This window comes from Homarus americanus, unplaced genomic scaffold (genome assembly GCF_018991925.1).
Source record: "Homarus americanus isolate GMGI-L3 unplaced genomic scaffold, GMGI_Hamer_2.0 scaffold44003, whole genome shotgun sequence".
NCBI lineage: Eukaryota > Metazoa > Arthropoda > Malacostraca > Decapoda > Nephropidae > Homarus > Homarus americanus.
Window position 1 is genome coordinate 505,654 of NW_024721005.1, and position 15,680 is coordinate 521,333.

A 15,680-nucleotide genomic window follows, 5' to 3' on the forward strand; every position below is an offset into this window, starting at 1 on the left:
GTCTTCAAGATATTTTCAAAAATGCTATAAAATGTACTTTAGACTCACAATGAACAAGTTTACCAGTGTGTGTGTGTGTGTGTGTGTGTGTGTGTGTGTGTGTACGCGCAGAAATAAACAATAAAATTAATATCCCACACGTAATTTAGCTTTCAGAGCAGATAAAGTTAAATGTTTTCTTTTACACACAAAAAAAGAAAATGGGTAACAATATTAAAGTAAGTGTTCCGTGTGGAATAATGAGAACATTGTCGTCTAAAGTGATTCTAAGACTCACATCTGAGTCACTTCCTATATTTTCCGGAATGTCTCCTGTGGTCGAGTGATGGACACTTTAACAATGACCCCCATAACGTCTACACCTTGGCCTACTGTTAACACTAACACAATAAGTATATTAGTAAATTAAGTGTTTCAGGGGCACTAATCCGGGAACTATTACAATTGCTACTAGAACACTTTCGGCCGGGTCTCAGAAAGTAAGTACTGGACAAAAGGGCTCCAAATGCTGTAATTTTTAAACAACAAATTTCTTATATCATGCAGTCAAGAAACCTTTGAATTTTAAGTTTTAAATATCCATGAATATAAGCCTTCCAATTTATTTGTTTAATATGTATAATTTTAAGGAGGCGATCAGAGTCTCTACGCTTCCCGCCCAAATATTTAAATTATCTCTATTGTAGTTTCTGTAGATGCCAACAGATGACTCTGTAGGCGTGTAAACATTAGGTAAGAATATATTCGTAGACTTGAGTTCCGTTGGGTGATTGCCTTTTAACTATTGGGGGGCAGTCGGTACTCAACCGCGACTGCAAGCAGTCTTCAAGAACGTCTTCATTATTCAGTAAGATAAAATTAGATGTGTAAATGTAGTTTATTGATATCAGAATATAGAATAGCTTAAAGTGATAATATACGTTGTATAATCAGTGTGTTGCTTGTGAGATGAGTTTTCAAAATGTATTTGTACCGAACATAACAGAAATCAATGCGTCAGTTACGCTAGGCCACCCATAAAGCGTTGTTCTTGCTTGTGACATGAAAAATGCAGTTACATAATCAACTTTAGAATATGGTACTATGAATAATGCCCCAATATGCCTGTTTTTACTTGTAATTTATTTGGGTACTATTAATTTCAGATTGCAAACTTGGAAATCAATAATTTTCTGGATAAGTTGAACTTAAGTTGGAGTCTTGAAAAATAATCCGTCTTTATTTTAGTTACTCCCATCAGGATAAGTTTTCTTTTATAAAATAAGGGGGAGACTACAAGAACTTCAGAGTGCCAAGGACGACGTTTCTGGGAATAAGTGGTTGTTTGGTGCCGTATATGAAGATTTAGATTCATACCTCAGTAATTATAACCTTATCATTATAGTTGATTGCTAGTGGATTCGTTAATTTTAATGTACGGTTAACCTTTAGCCACGATGGTGGTAATTTTGACGAGTAATTATTGAAACAGTTGAAGCAGGGATTTGAAGTAACAAGATGCTTTTATATAAAACTTAGCGACATAAATATTTTGCAACATAAATTGGAAATTAAAATTATAATTCACTTTATTTTCCAGGAATTTTTCAGTCATGCATAAACTACTATTTTTATGAAACCTGGACAGCTGTGCCTTTTAATGAGATTTCCCGCCAAGGTAAATTTAAGTACATAACCTACAGTGATGACCTCAGGTACTGACACGTTGTTACTGATCTTAAGATTTTTAAATGCACCATCATCTAAAAAACGTTCATCAGTAATAATAATAATAATAATAATAATAATAATAATAATAATAATAATAATAATAATTGTTACCGCAAGCAGTAATGAGTAGGATGACACAAACAAACATTATGTTAGGCTGTAAGTCATGTCATGTTTATTGGGTGTGCCTGCCAGTATACAGTATATAGAGTATCGAGATGGTGGACATGGAGAGACCCAGAGGAGGCTGGGGTGTTCGGTGGTAGTAAGGGGAGCATGTTTGCGTAACTATCCCTATCACAGAGTCAACACTTAACCTGATTCTCTTGAGACTTTCATCACGTAAGTTTAACCTGTACTTAAGTTTACACAGGTGGACTGTGTCCACTGCATCGGTTATCATTGTGACAACATAGAGATATGGCAAATTAAGTACTCGTTATAAGTGTTAAGGTTAGACTAATTACATAACTATGATTGTTATGTGAATATATATTGGATTAAACATTTATGTATGATTGCCTATGTATGATTTATTTGAAATAATAAAATGAATTGTATTCAACAGGTTTGACCGAATTATAACGTTAGAGTTCAACGTGAAGAATCTGATTAACCTATAAACACTCAGAAGGCGTTTATAATAATAATAATAACAATAATAATAATAATAATAATAATAATAATAATAATAATAATAATAATAATAATAATAATAATAATAAAATATTGATTGATTGATCATAAGTCTAAAAAATATGGTAAGATAGGCCTAAGCTATGCTATCTCTTCACCTTTGGCTTGACAGATTACACATTGTCGTCTCGTAAACTAACCAACCAACAAAAAATTTGTATCCTCGTCTCCACATCCCGATTAATATTCCCTCCTGATAGAAGAGACGTCACAGTATATTTTTACCTTGTACTTGTTCCGACTTTATTCATTCCATCCACCGCGAACGACTGCTGGAGAGAAAAGTTTTTTAGCCCACCGTGAAAAAAAAAAATCTATTGATGATCCGTTTTGGTCTGGGGGAATTCAGAGGCTAAGTATTACATAATATATTTTATCTTGTAAATCCTTTGAGTATGATTAATTCCAGAAAAGGTTTAGGTGGAGGGTAACTCATAACACCTCTTGTATCTTGAGTCTATAATGAAGATATTTTTTAATGTTAAGAGACAAAAAATCCAAACAAATCGGTCGCCTCTGATGTGGTTTTATTAGTATTTTTATTAATTTAATAAGATCATGCATATAAATTTTGTTGATAATTCCTTAGAACATCTGTAACGGTTTTAGGAAATATGATATTCTTAACATTTCGCTATTAACTATGAACTATATAAAGCCATATTATATTCGACCATTCGTCTTTCTTCATTAATACTGGTTCTTGCGTTTAGATCACATTTTCTTATAAATATGTTGTGTGTTTTCTAGTTCAACATTGACATTTTCATCTGTGGTATAGACGTGTATCTTCTCGCGGTATCTGTTGGGTATTAACAAGATAACCGAGATGCTGGCAGTTGCTGTTGAGAGTTTGTCCACGTAGGGTCGCGCCTCCACTCTTATCTGAACCCTACCAAGGTAAACTTAGAAGCGGACTTAATTATCTGCAATTGTGTTCGGGATGATTATGAAGTACATTGATTCTTTGTTACTAATGTGTACATGCTTATTCTGATAGGAGTTACGTATGTTATGGAAGATTATGAAACTGGCTCATTCTATTTGGGCTGTACTGTACGTGGGGTTGAGAACATCTATGATATGTTTTAATGAATACGTTACCCAGGTGAATTTTATATATGATTCTGTATTTGCACTAATATTTTATGAGGTGTTGGTGGATGGTTGTATGTGATGGTGGTGGTGGCGTTAGTGGATGGGTGTATGCGGTGGTTGTTGCCGGGTGAGTGTGCATGAAATAAGTTCGTGCCACAGAATAAACAACAACTGTGAGAATGTGAAAGGCCGCTCGTGTGAGGTGTGTTAGATGTTTTGGTGACCTCGGCTATATCAGGCCACGTATCTGGCCAACACCATCATCACTTTAGCTAGAAAACACATTAAATCGCTAAGAATCATTTGTGGGATATGAACTAAATGATAAAAAAAAATGAACTAAAGAGATGGACATATTAGTCGTTTCAGCACAGTGGCTGATGACCATGAACGTCTTGGATTATTATTGGTTTCACTTTAAAGATTCATTTTGCACGTTAAAGATACGATCACTGTCTACATCATACATAAGTTACTTCCCCCAAACAATGTAAATCGTCCAGTATTATTTTCTCTTGCTATAAAACTATTACCCATTGCTCATAAATTAATTCTGTACCTAATGACCAGAGTTATTAGCACTTAACATTATTTCCACTCTCTGTTAACATCAACCTTCTACTGATAAATATTTTTCATGAGATTAAGTTGAAGCTTCAGTACAAATGAGAAATATTTTATCAGATGGTCAAGGAATCAAAGGCTGTGATATACAGTAAGTCGTAGGAAAAACAAAATATACAAAGTGTAGTGAAAAAAGCTTATCTCCCTGATTATTATTGTGGGTTTATCATATCTTACTATTCACCCATTAAGTGAATTTACTACTTCTACTTGCAGATGGTGATGTTGGAGAACTACTCTATTAATTAATATATACAGAATTTCTTACAGGTGGTGCTACTGGGAGAGTTTGGTGGTGATGGGGGTGACGGAGGTGTTGGAGGTGATCTGGCCGGGGGACTGGATGGGGCGAGGCCGAACTCTCCTCACTACACTGGGAGTCATTGTCCTAACCACCAAGATCGTCAAGGAGAGGAAGAGGCGGCGGCTCAGGTATACCTTGAACCCCCCAAAACAATATCTTTAATGTGTTAATTAACCTTTTTTTTAGCAGGGCGATGATTTTGTTTTGAGATTCACTTAAGTTATATACTAACCTAGGCAACACAGGGAGACAGGTGTAGTGGTACTTTAACTTAACTGGGTCTATGGTGATAAGGGATATGGCTCCATGTCTAATAATAGTACTTGCAGGGATAGTTTATTAGAGACATGATAGTTCAGGGTGTGATTCTTTGAATAGTAAGACACGGACATCTGATATATATATATCCCAAAATTTGAACATTTAAGGTCAATGAATTATGTCTTTGGGTTCCTATACTCTCGTGTTTTGTTAATATGGAGACTATAGGCACTATGCTCTCGGCTGCTCACCAATTACAACATAGACGAAGAAACCCTCACCAGAGAATAATAAATGTGATGATTTTACACCGGCATATCACACTTACATTGTATATACAAAAACCCACCACCACACACTAGACTTCACAAAACAAATTTAAAAAGTTCACCGAAGAATCAAGATTTATAATTAATGACGCCATAGAAGTGTGATATTCAATGTTTTTTTCCTTGCATAAGGCGGGAGTGGGACAGTGCAGGGAAGGACGTGGTATTACTCCATCAATTCAAGTCAGGCAAGTATTGCCCCAACCTCAGCCCCTTCGCGCTCAAGCTTGAGACTTTCTTCAGGTTGGCCAACATTAAATATGTGGTGAGTAATGCTGCACAGACAGACAGACAACTTATTTATAGATACTGTGTGTGTGTGTGTGTGTGTGTGTGTGTGTGTGTGTGTGTGTGTGTAACATCTTTATCTTTAGAAATAAGAATTCAATAACTCATTTATTTCAAATTCAAACCCAAGACAAGTGCACCCTGACAGCGTGGTGAGCCTTGGACACTAATGCCTTACTTGCTGGAGGTGTTCTCCTGCTCCATTGTGTGAGTGCTCTTATTCTCTCCCGCCCACATTCCTCCATTAATCTGACGACGTTTCTGTGTCATCAGAATTTTCCTCTTCATTATCCATCCTCAGGTGGACACCAAGAGCCCCTATGGGTCAAAGGGGAAGTGCCCGTGGATCACCGTGAATGGGACGGACGTGGCCGACTCTGAGTTCATTGTGGAGTATATTACCGAGCACTTCAACGTGAACATTGACGCCCATCTTGACCCACGGAAGGTGGCCATCCTGGAGGCTGTCAGAGTCCTGGCTGATGAACACCTTTTTTGGTGAGTTTAGTGGTAATGGTGAGGCAGCATTGGCAAGGGACGGTGATAGAAGGTAGCAGAGGGTTGTATTAGTGAGAGGGGTGGTGGTGGAGATAATGATAGGTTGCACACCGGAAATAGGGGATGCGGGATGGTTGGGGCAGCGGTTGTAGTGGCTGTGTACTGTAGGGTAGGGGTAGAGGATAGTCGAAAGGAGGAGGAGAGGGTGAGTATCAGAAGGAACACCAAAATAATACACATGTAACTGCACACAACCTTGCTGAGGGTGTATAAAACTACAGGGGAAATCTATACATACAGAAGAATGTGTGGAGATACACGGGGAGGACAGGAACTTGGAACAAGCAGTAAAGGGAATGTCAGCAGACTTCTGACATGTAACGTAGGCCAAGAGAGGTGCTTTGTTGTTCACCTTTTTTGCAGATGTGTCAGTGTTCACCGTGTTCCAGGTGTGTAGTGGTGTGGCGCTATTGGCTCGATGGATGCGTCACCTTCCTCAAGTCACAGTCGTTTAGTCCCTTCCTGAGGTTTATTTTCCCGATATTCCTGAAGCCCGGGATGAGGGACCGCTCTCGGCATCACGGCATTGGCCTCCACTCCCCAGAGGAAATCTACCACATCTGTAAAAAGGACTGCAGGACTCTGGCCGGAGTTCTAGGTACGTCCTCACTTCTGCAACACTTTGACTTCTGCCACACCATGGCCGACCACAGTCTGTATTGAAGATGACATTCTTCTTGTTTCAGAATGTTGGTATAGATTGTATTAAGAAACAGTACTGCAGTTCATTGTTCGGGCAATCTTTCACTGTGTGTACTATACTGCTCTGCTGGATCAAAATTAGTTGCTGATCTAAACATAAAGTTGTATGTACAGTCCTTCCCCCCCCCCCTAAAAAAATATTGATATTTTTTTTGTCTTTAAAATCTAAAACGCAGGACGAAATGTTTTGATATCTTTGCCAGTACATCGTCATATGTTGGTATGACTACTGCCCATATCGGAAACAGTATCCAAATATACAAAACATATATTTGCTGAAATATTTACAGTCGATAATGATGTATACCAATACCGGTGGTCGACTGTGCAAACCGTTCCGAAATTAGTGGACCAACACTGCTTACAAAACTATGAAACACATCGACTCCCACGGGTAACGATACTTTTTTCGGGACTATACAACAAATTGAGGTTTATGACCACCTGTGAGGGCATACGATGATTCGCACTGAACATTGGGATTTTCCTTATATTATTTAGCAGAATGTAAATGGTCCTACGAATGACCTTCCTACCTTCCTTCCTACCTTCCTTCCTTCCTTCCTTCCTTGAGAATTAGCTTTCTTTCTCAGATCGCTTCCGTAGTTCTGCTAGATGTATCTTTAACTCGTCACTTCATCCAACAGTGACTAATTTTGTTCACTATTTCAATTTTATTTTCTAATAAAGATTATTATCAAAGTGTCCCTAGAATTAGATATACCGAATTAGGTCATTTTGTAAGCATTTTCAGCAGGTTCTGGGTCGAAATTACAATCTATTCATGTTAAATTGAGGAAATATTCACTTCCAGTTTTCACGTAATAACTAAGAGGTGCGTTTATGGGTGGTCTCGAATGTCGTGCCTTAAGTTTTTAATTCTAGTCTTCGATATATGTAAAGGGATATTGACTAAATACATCAGAATTAATAGATTTTTTTATGATTTTTTGTTGTATCATCACCATTTAATTGCCTTCATATCATTAAGACTTAAAGACTTTTTTTCGATTATCTAGATTAGAAAGTCCCACAATTTCGTAAAAAAAAAAAAAATCTTAAGTTTATATAATATACGTTTATCTTAATATCAGGTGATGATAAGTTCTTCGGGGGTGATGAGCCTTGCACAGCTGACTGTACTGCGTTCGGTCAGCTCGCCCAGCTCATGTGGAACGCTCCGGGCTCACGCTACCAGGCTTTGGTTACTGGTGAGTGCAGCTAAATAAAATCTGTTTGTTGATGCACATTAATTCTCAATTGGTTTTAATGGAAGGTTTTTAATGTGTTAAAGGGTGTTCCTTGTGTGTTTTGGCCAGAGGTGTACCCGAGTCTCGCCCGCTACTGTCTCAACATGAAGGAACGACTCTACCCGGACTGGAACAAACTGCTCAAACCTCCTCAGCAAGACCTGCCATCGCCTCCTCAGTAGCGGGTCATCCCCTCAGTAACACCTTGTTGCCCCTCAATAACATCTGGCACTCCCCTCAGTAACACCTGTCACTCTCCCCAGTACCACCTGTCACTCCCCTCAGTAACACCTGTTATCCCTTTCAGTAACACCTGTTATCTCCCTCAACAACACTTGCCACCTCTGTCAGTAGCATCTGCCGTCCCGCTCAGTAACACCTGTCATCCCCCCAATGACACCTGCCACTCCCCTAGTAACATCTGTCACCCCCTTCAGTAACACCTGTCATTTGTTATTGCTCGGTAACATGTGCCATCAATGCTATTCAATTACAGTTATTCCACCCCTATTTTGTTCAGTAACTTCTGCTCTCCTCCTTCCCATTCAGTGATACTTACCACCCCACCCCCACCCTCCCCCCAGTGATCCATGAGTGAGGGATGTACTGTCTACCTCAGCCACGTTTGCCATTCCTACATAATAAAAATCCGAAACTTCTCGAGAATCATCAGCAAATAGCACAGCAGAACTAAGAATGTAAATGATCCTAATGTAATATCACTTTCTTGTATATACTGTATGTGTATTGCCTCCTGTAAGTTTTCGTAAGATAGTTTGAGAGATGTGTTGTATGTATAGATTTACAAAGGTATCTTACTTAGAAATAAAAAGAGTCCTCCCACATGTTTGGTTCTGTACTATCATAAGTCACCTGAGTCCTGGGCAAGCACTGGTTTCGTACGACTACTACTACTATTTTTTTTTTATTTTTTTAACGTGGCCTCCAGCCTCCCCCAATAGCCACACCTTCGCCACCATTTAATTACCTTAATATTAAATATCCTAATACATAAATAGCCATCCTATCTGTGTTAAATTAGTTGAGCCGCAGATCTATGCGGGATTCAGCGACAGTAGCCTCATAGTCAATATCTGCAGCAGTTGTCGGAGTTGGGGCAGAAGCTCTCGTTCCCCTGAGGCAGAGCAAAGCCAACCGAAGGAGAGAGAAAGACAGTCGACATCTCATCCAGGCTGTAACATAACTTCTGGGCCGCTGCTTCTGTTCAGAGATCACCTCCGCGAGTCTGGCGTAGAAACATCTTGCACCTGGTCCCATCCCACCAGAGGTTGTGAGCACTAGAGTAGTGAAGCTGCCTTGATCAACGTTTTGAATTCTCTCCCCATATGCCCTTCTCTTGTCGTTCTCGTTCCTCCTATGTGCAGCATCGAGAGCTAGGTTACGGTGACAAGCGGCCATGGGATCAAAAATCCTGATGTCGAAGAAAGCTCGCTGTCCCAGCGTCCAGAATCCTTGAGCATTGACGTCCACACGGGCTTCGTTAGATGTGCTTGAAGTCCTGTGTTGGAAGATCTCACCATCCAATGGAAGGAGGGTCGGTTCTACCATGACATCCTGGCAGATTTCCTTCAACATATTTGTTGTGAGGTCCCTTACCTCGTCATGCCTCATGCATATGAAGCCCCCTTTCTTGCACACCATGGCGTGATCGCCATCATAGGAAGAGCCACACACGCATTGGGAGGGCAAACCTTCTACTGGCCGACAGTATCCTTAGAGTAATGGCATCTGTAAATTCTTGTTTATTAAGACTGAAACCATTTGCCCTTATCGGTAACGTAGTTAAACAGTTCGAGGCGCCCACCTCCAGCGCTATGGCTACTTTTTTTTTCAAATTTTCTGGTACCTGCAGCAACAGTTGCTGCAACTTATCATTTTGGCAGTGCTGTCGATCTGTCGTAATGGACCTACGAATCTTATTTACCTCACTGGTATCCACTTCCCCTGTTGCATTCTGGGCTATTATGTGGGCCGTGAGGGCTGCCGTGAGCTTAAGTGAATTTTGATGTTCAGTGGCAGCAATCTCCTCTGGATTTGTTAGTCCCATCCCTCCCAGTCTTGATGGAAGTTCAAGAAGTGCTTTTTCTGCTGGGGTTAAGTCAGGGTGTTTCACTAATTTAGGAATGAAATTGACACTGATAACTTCTTCCAGAGGGTGGATACTACTACTACTACTACTACTACTACTACTACTACTACTACTACTACTACTACTACTAATAATAATAATAATAATAATAATAATAATAAATAAAAGAATTTAATTGGTTTGGGTTTATAGCTAATATATTTTCTCATATGGACTTATTTTCTTTTCTAAGAGTCTCTAGATTTTCGGAGAACATGTATAGTATAGAGTTTTAATGAACCCGGTCCTGTGGCACAGTGGGCATCCAGGGTGGCAAGGAGTGGTGGTCTGGAAGAGGCTGGGTGATTTAGGAGGAGGGGATTACAGATCTAAGTCAGGTTGGGAGATTACTGATCTGTAATAAAATTACTTTCATGCACTTATTATTGAAAGTGCTTTAGGCAGGCTTTAATAGGTCAATTGTTATCTAATTGTGAAGGAGAAAACCCAGTGATAAATATACTTACTTTACTTTTACCCTCTTCACCATTGATCGGCTCGTTTGTCGCTTGGGTGATAGGTCACGTCTCTGTGACGGACTGTTGGCAAATACTGGGCATGTACTGGCTTCTGAGTGTATCTGAACCTGCTCTAGTGCTTGCCAAGTCTAATCTTGAAAGAGCTCACACTCTGTGCCGTCGCTACATTCTCTGGCAGATTGTTCCAAGAGATCACAACTCTCATTCCGAATAAGTTACACCTCACAGTTTTCTGGGCTTGCGGTTTCTTCAACCTGTGACCCCTTTGGAGCGAGCGTCCGCCAGCTCCATGTAAGGGCACTCGACTAAGTAGTAGTTCCCTTTGAGATGTTTATACACCTCAATTAGGTCTCCCCTTGCCCGTCTGCAGTATAAGCTAGGCAAGTTCAGGGGCTCCAATCTCTCAGGGTAGTTGAGGTGCCGAAGTGCAGGCACCAGTCTGGTGGCCCTCCTTTGGACATTTTCAATCAACTGACAGTCCTTAGCATATCTTGGGAGCCAAGTACTCAAGACGGGGAAGCACTTCACTCTTGAAGATCGTTACGAGGAACGGACCCCGTCTAGACAGCTGAACGACCTTCTTCTAAAACCCAACAATTTAGTTGCCTGATTTACCTTCTTCTCACAATGGCCCGAGAACTTAAACAAACCAATATATTTACAGAGAAAACTCACGCATGAACATTACAAGACAAAACAGAATGGTACCTTAATTTCAATTCCTATTAAACATCCTAAATATTATACCTACAGTCATAACAAGAATAACTTATCTGTTGAGTTGAATCCAGGTCAGCCACACAAGTAAAGAAAATAAATACCCAGGCAACACCAAGAAAATTGGAGAAGCAGCTCCGACACACAGCAGTCGGTGTCAGAGTAAAACTGACTCAGCCGGCTTTTTCCAACCCGACAGGTGAAAGGCAGGAATTTAAGGTGCTCTGGTGTTCATTACCGGGACCACAGTAACTAGTTTAATGGCTGTTATGCATAAACTAGATGATTAGAGTAAATCAACTAAATAAATGTACTTTACATGTCATATTACTACAAAATAGTCAAAATAATATAATTAAAATATAATATATACAATACACCTGCATCTATATGAGCTCCACTGAAATCACCAATAACTGATTCACTGGAACTCTCCGTAACCCCGAGTCATCTTGACTAAGGATTCATGATAGAGGGATGTAACAAGCCGTTGAGTGAAGCAATAAATGACACCCCCGCCGCCACAGTTACTATTACATCTAAGTGCTTGTCTTTTTTTGTTCTCAACCACGCCACACCACCACTCTGCCTCGCCGTTTTATTGGAGTCATGAGTTTTGAGGTGAAAGAAGATTATTAGGGATTGAAGAAAAGTGGTGAAACTGAAATACAGTAGGAGTAGAAAGAATCTGGGCTCAACCAGGTCTCGTCATCTGATCTATTAGTTTTTTATCTTCTTTTTTTTTTTGCTCCCTCGGGCCGTCAGAAATTTGTATTAATATTTGTTTATTATATGGTGCTGCTAATTATACTTCTTACTTTACTTTGTGTGTGTGGAGTTAGTGAGCCCTCCCAGGTCCTTGTGTGGCTGGTAGGGTAGCATTTCTTCTTTTTTTTTTTGCTTATAAAATATGCTCTTCAACGGATGGTGGTGCGGAGATGGTGTAGAATTGTAGATGATAGTGTAAATGATTGTGTACAGTACAGTACTTTATTTACTTACTTATTAGTGTAATAATGTTTATAAGTGATTTTATTAAGTAGGCGATGAAGTTCTTACCAATTCTAAACTGACTGAGCCTTCTCCAAAGAAAATGAAATTATATTAATGGGTTGACATGCTAATATTAGATGTCTGCCATTACGATATATGCTTTGGTAAATTTGCATTAGTTCACACAACTCTGTTTGAAAGTAAAAACTATGTTTTTCTGGTGTATTTTTGTGTGTTTTGATTGGTTTTGATCTTGATTTCCGTCGGAAATTGCCTGTGTTTTAGTTAACGGTGGTTTTGGATGGGCCGTTTTCCGACAAAAATCATGGCCAAGCAAATACAAAAAAAAAAAAAAAAACACTAGAAAACATATAAACCTTACCTAACCTTACCTAACTATCACCATATGATGGAATCACTTATATCTTACCTTATTGGCCTGGTTCATGCCAACTATGTTGGTCTTGATATTTACACTCATTCTTAAACTAAAGAAACTTTACTGAGGTCGGGAGAACATCACGAGATCTATTAAATGCTATAGCTTGCTCGTTTTTTTCCCCCAAACTCGCAATCAGCTCCATATAATTGAAGTGACACCCATGGCAGACTTCCATGGTCAGAAATTAATTTGAATTTCGAAAAATAAGAGACCCAAAATCACAATCGAATCTGATTAGGCAAAAAATACCGCGAATTAAACCACAATATATTTTAATTGGTGGCCCCCCCAAAAAAAAAACACTTTTGATTGGCCGCTTGACGTGTACGGGAACGCATGCGCATGATGATTTATGAAGGAAACACGCAGTGTGGGAGGTCGGGTAGGCGATAATGGCGGAAGAATAATGGAAGAAAATAGAGAAAGATTTGGCATGTGCTATCTCCGTTATTATACGTTTGCGACGGTAATGTAATAGAAGAAAATTATCTTAAAATTAGACGTCTTTTTCGAATATGATAATAAATTTGGGGTAGGAAAGTTGTGTGAACTAATGCAAAAATACCTTTGTTTTTAGGGGCTTAGAATATGAATGTTATTGATTTTAAGGTCACAGTAATTTCAGGAATGATGTTTTCTGTTTTTTTTTCTTTTGTGCAATCTGTTCATGCTATTTGAGAGAGTGTGAGACGGAAAAAAACTGGAGGAGCTGATACTTGTCACCATCTTATTAATAAAAATCACAATGGATATATGTACAACAGCCATATTGACGTACTTTGTTGTTGGTAAATTTATAGTAGAGGATTAATTAAAATATCAGGAATTTTATCTTTGCAATCAAGAGTTTAGATTTCAGACAATTCTAAGACATTTTTCTTCTATAATCTTTCCTTTGCCAACGACCTATAGTAAGTCCTCTTCTATAAATTGACTTTGTTGTTAATAGTCAGGTTAGGCCATCTTAGTAACTTTCATTATATAATCTGCTTCCGTACTCATAGACATCAATGTTTCGTTAATGGCTGCCGCACCTATATCCTGTGCCAATAAAAAAATCTACAAGAACAACAACGACAATTTCTTACTAAAAGGTCAAGAGTTGCTCCTCCATGTACAGAAAACTGTCCAAATTTTTCAAAGTAAAGTGACACAAAACACTTTTCTTCTCCATTTTTTGAATGTTTTTAAAGGAGTGAAAACTTTTATCATCAATGAAGAAATTTTGTCAGCTCCTAAAGCCAAATCGCACATATCAAGTATTACTAGGCAAACATATTATGACAAACTCTTATCATATTCTTTTGATGTTATAATGTTATTGATGCCCTTCAACAACTAAGTTCTTTAAGCACCTAACAAGGTTTGTAAACACTCATCTCCATCAAAAACTAAAAATTATGAGATGGGACACTGAGTTGGAAGGACCAAATAATGCTCTAGGTCTAGATGGTGTATTAAAGTAGACATTGAATAAATTTCTCACAAAACATTTGTGTAAGAATGTAACTTGGTGCTGCACATCAGGCAGTGTATACGTAGTGCTGGATGATGTACAGTAGCCAAAACAACTATCTGTGCATACCTTGTGGGAAACAATATGAGACCATGAACGATAAATTTTGGTATATGAGGGCTGTCACTAGTCACACGTAAAATTTCGGAGCATATCGACCCCCTCCTGCACAAATAGTTGTTTTAGCTACTGTACAACTACCCGTTTGACTGCCTATATTTACAAGCTATAATAATAAAAAGGTGTCTGTGAGTTTGTCTGTCTTTCTGTGTTCAATCATAGCTCCAAAACGGTAGCAGTTAGAGACTTTAAACTTGGCACGAATATTACATGGGTCCCAAAGTTATGTCTCTTTGTATTACAGTATTTTTAACCACTGACCCATGGGTGGTCCAGGCAAGAACCAAAAATCTTCCACGACTGAGATATTGTCACAGCAATTGCAAGAGGTGTTACCTGTGTCAGGGAGGACAAGCTGTGGCAGTTCAGGTTATACGGTACCTATACTCGTATACCTAACCTGAGTGAAGCCAGATATGTTTATTTATTATTTTGTAAATTTATCATTTGTATTTTTGTTACTCGTTAAATTTTGCAAGTATTTTCAATAACACACACAAGCTATTATCACTAAACACGTTCTTAATTAAATTACTGCACTTGCCCAGGGCACAAAGATGTATGGCTACGGCTCTGACAGGTGCCACGGTGGCCAACACAAATGCTAGAGCGGATGGCAAAGGTTGACACAGCAGCGAGGTGACCACAAAGCTGAGGTGAATCTAGTTGCCTCAAGTAAAGATACAGGTCAATGGTTGACGCTTGTGACCTGTGACACCTCATGACCATACTCCTGGACCGTCTGGGCACCACGGAACTGTAGGACGATCACCAGGTAGGAGATGATGAACCCTGCAATCTGGGGAAGTAGTGGTATGAGGGATCCTTAGGAAACGCGGGGAGTGCTGTATCCATTCGGCAGTCACACTCCTTTGAAAAGTAAATAAATCGACAAAATATTCTGAATATAAATATACAAGACAGCGCTCTAGGCTTAAACACACACACACACACACACATGGAGACGAGGATCACCATGGTAAAAGACACGCCACGTCACCCACCGATGTGAAACAGGCACGACTGAGACAGAAGAAGCCGAGGATGCTGAAGTGTGGAGGGCGATCCAGTAGACCAAACACCAGACCTGCCTGTAGGAGGGAGAGTATGAGGCAGGGCGTATTGTTACGTGCAATGTATTTCATAAGATAACCTTAGAACCCTTAACAACCCATTGCTTCATCAGCTGTACTTAACTGTTCGGCCACTACCCTGGCGGACGTACTGTACCGTTTGTTTATTCTTCATATGTTTTGTCAGTACATCATCACATTGGATATTGTCTGAGTGAATATTTATAATAACTTCTATAATCTAAAATTAACAATGACATGTTGAGTACAATGTTAAGGCCAGGCTGCTCAAAACGCCCCGTAGAAGCAGTCAGCAGATGGTTTGAGATCCGGGCGAGTCACACACATAACCTTGAGTCGTCACTGGCTTA

The 15,680-nt window shown here is 39.3% G+C and overlaps 1 protein-coding gene and 1 long non-coding RNA gene across 5 annotated transcripts; one reads left to right on the forward strand and one right to left on the reverse strand.

The window, feature by feature from the left end:
* Positions 1-716: 716 nt before the first annotated feature.
* LOC121861308 (failed axon connections homolog) lies at positions 717-8,663 on the forward strand. 4 transcript variants are annotated; one of them, XM_042358956.1, is made up of 7 exons: positions 717-847; positions 4,387-4,560; positions 5,155-5,287; positions 5,612-5,808; positions 6,258-6,466; positions 7,665-7,781; positions 7,890-8,663. In XM_042358956.1, the coding sequence occupies exons 2-7, from the start codon at positions 4,427-4,429 to the stop codon at positions 8,000-8,002; spliced, it is 903 nt and encodes a 300-aa protein (XP_042214890.1). In that variant the 5' UTR covers positions 717-847; positions 4,387-4,426; the 3' UTR covers positions 8,003-8,663. The 4 variants fall into 4 exon arrangements, with proteins under 4 accessions (XP_042214890.1, XP_042214893.1, XP_042214891.1 ...); XM_042358959.1 differs by having other exon boundaries at positions 725-847; positions 4,399-4,560; XM_042358957.1 differs by lacking the exon at positions 717-847 and adding an exon at positions 3,199-3,306.
* Positions 8,664-14,038: 5,375 nt separating this feature from the next.
* Positions 14,039-15,493, reverse strand: LOC121861311. Its single transcript, XR_006088005.1, has 2 exons — positions 15,241-15,493; positions 14,039-15,035 (listed from the first exon to the last, which is right to left on the reverse strand). It is a non-coding gene; the product is annotated as an uncharacterized LOC121861311 (long non-coding RNA).
* Positions 15,494-15,680: the final 187 nt, after the last annotated feature.

Excerpts from the sequence above, each read along its gene's own strand:
- LOC121861308 (XM_042358956.1), top strand. The coding sequence starts at position 4,427 with ATGGGGGTGACGGAGGTGTTGGAGGTGATCTGGCCGGGGGACTGGATG. Across the intron at positions 4,561-5,154 it reads AGGAAGAGGCGGCGGCTCAG|GCGGGAGTGGGACAGTGCAG; the intron begins GTATACCTTGAA and ends TCCTTGCATAAG. Across the intron at positions 5,809-6,257 it reads GCTGATGAACACCTTTTTTG|GTGTGTAGTGGTGTGGCGCT; the intron begins GTGAGTTTAGTG and ends ACCGTGTTCCAG.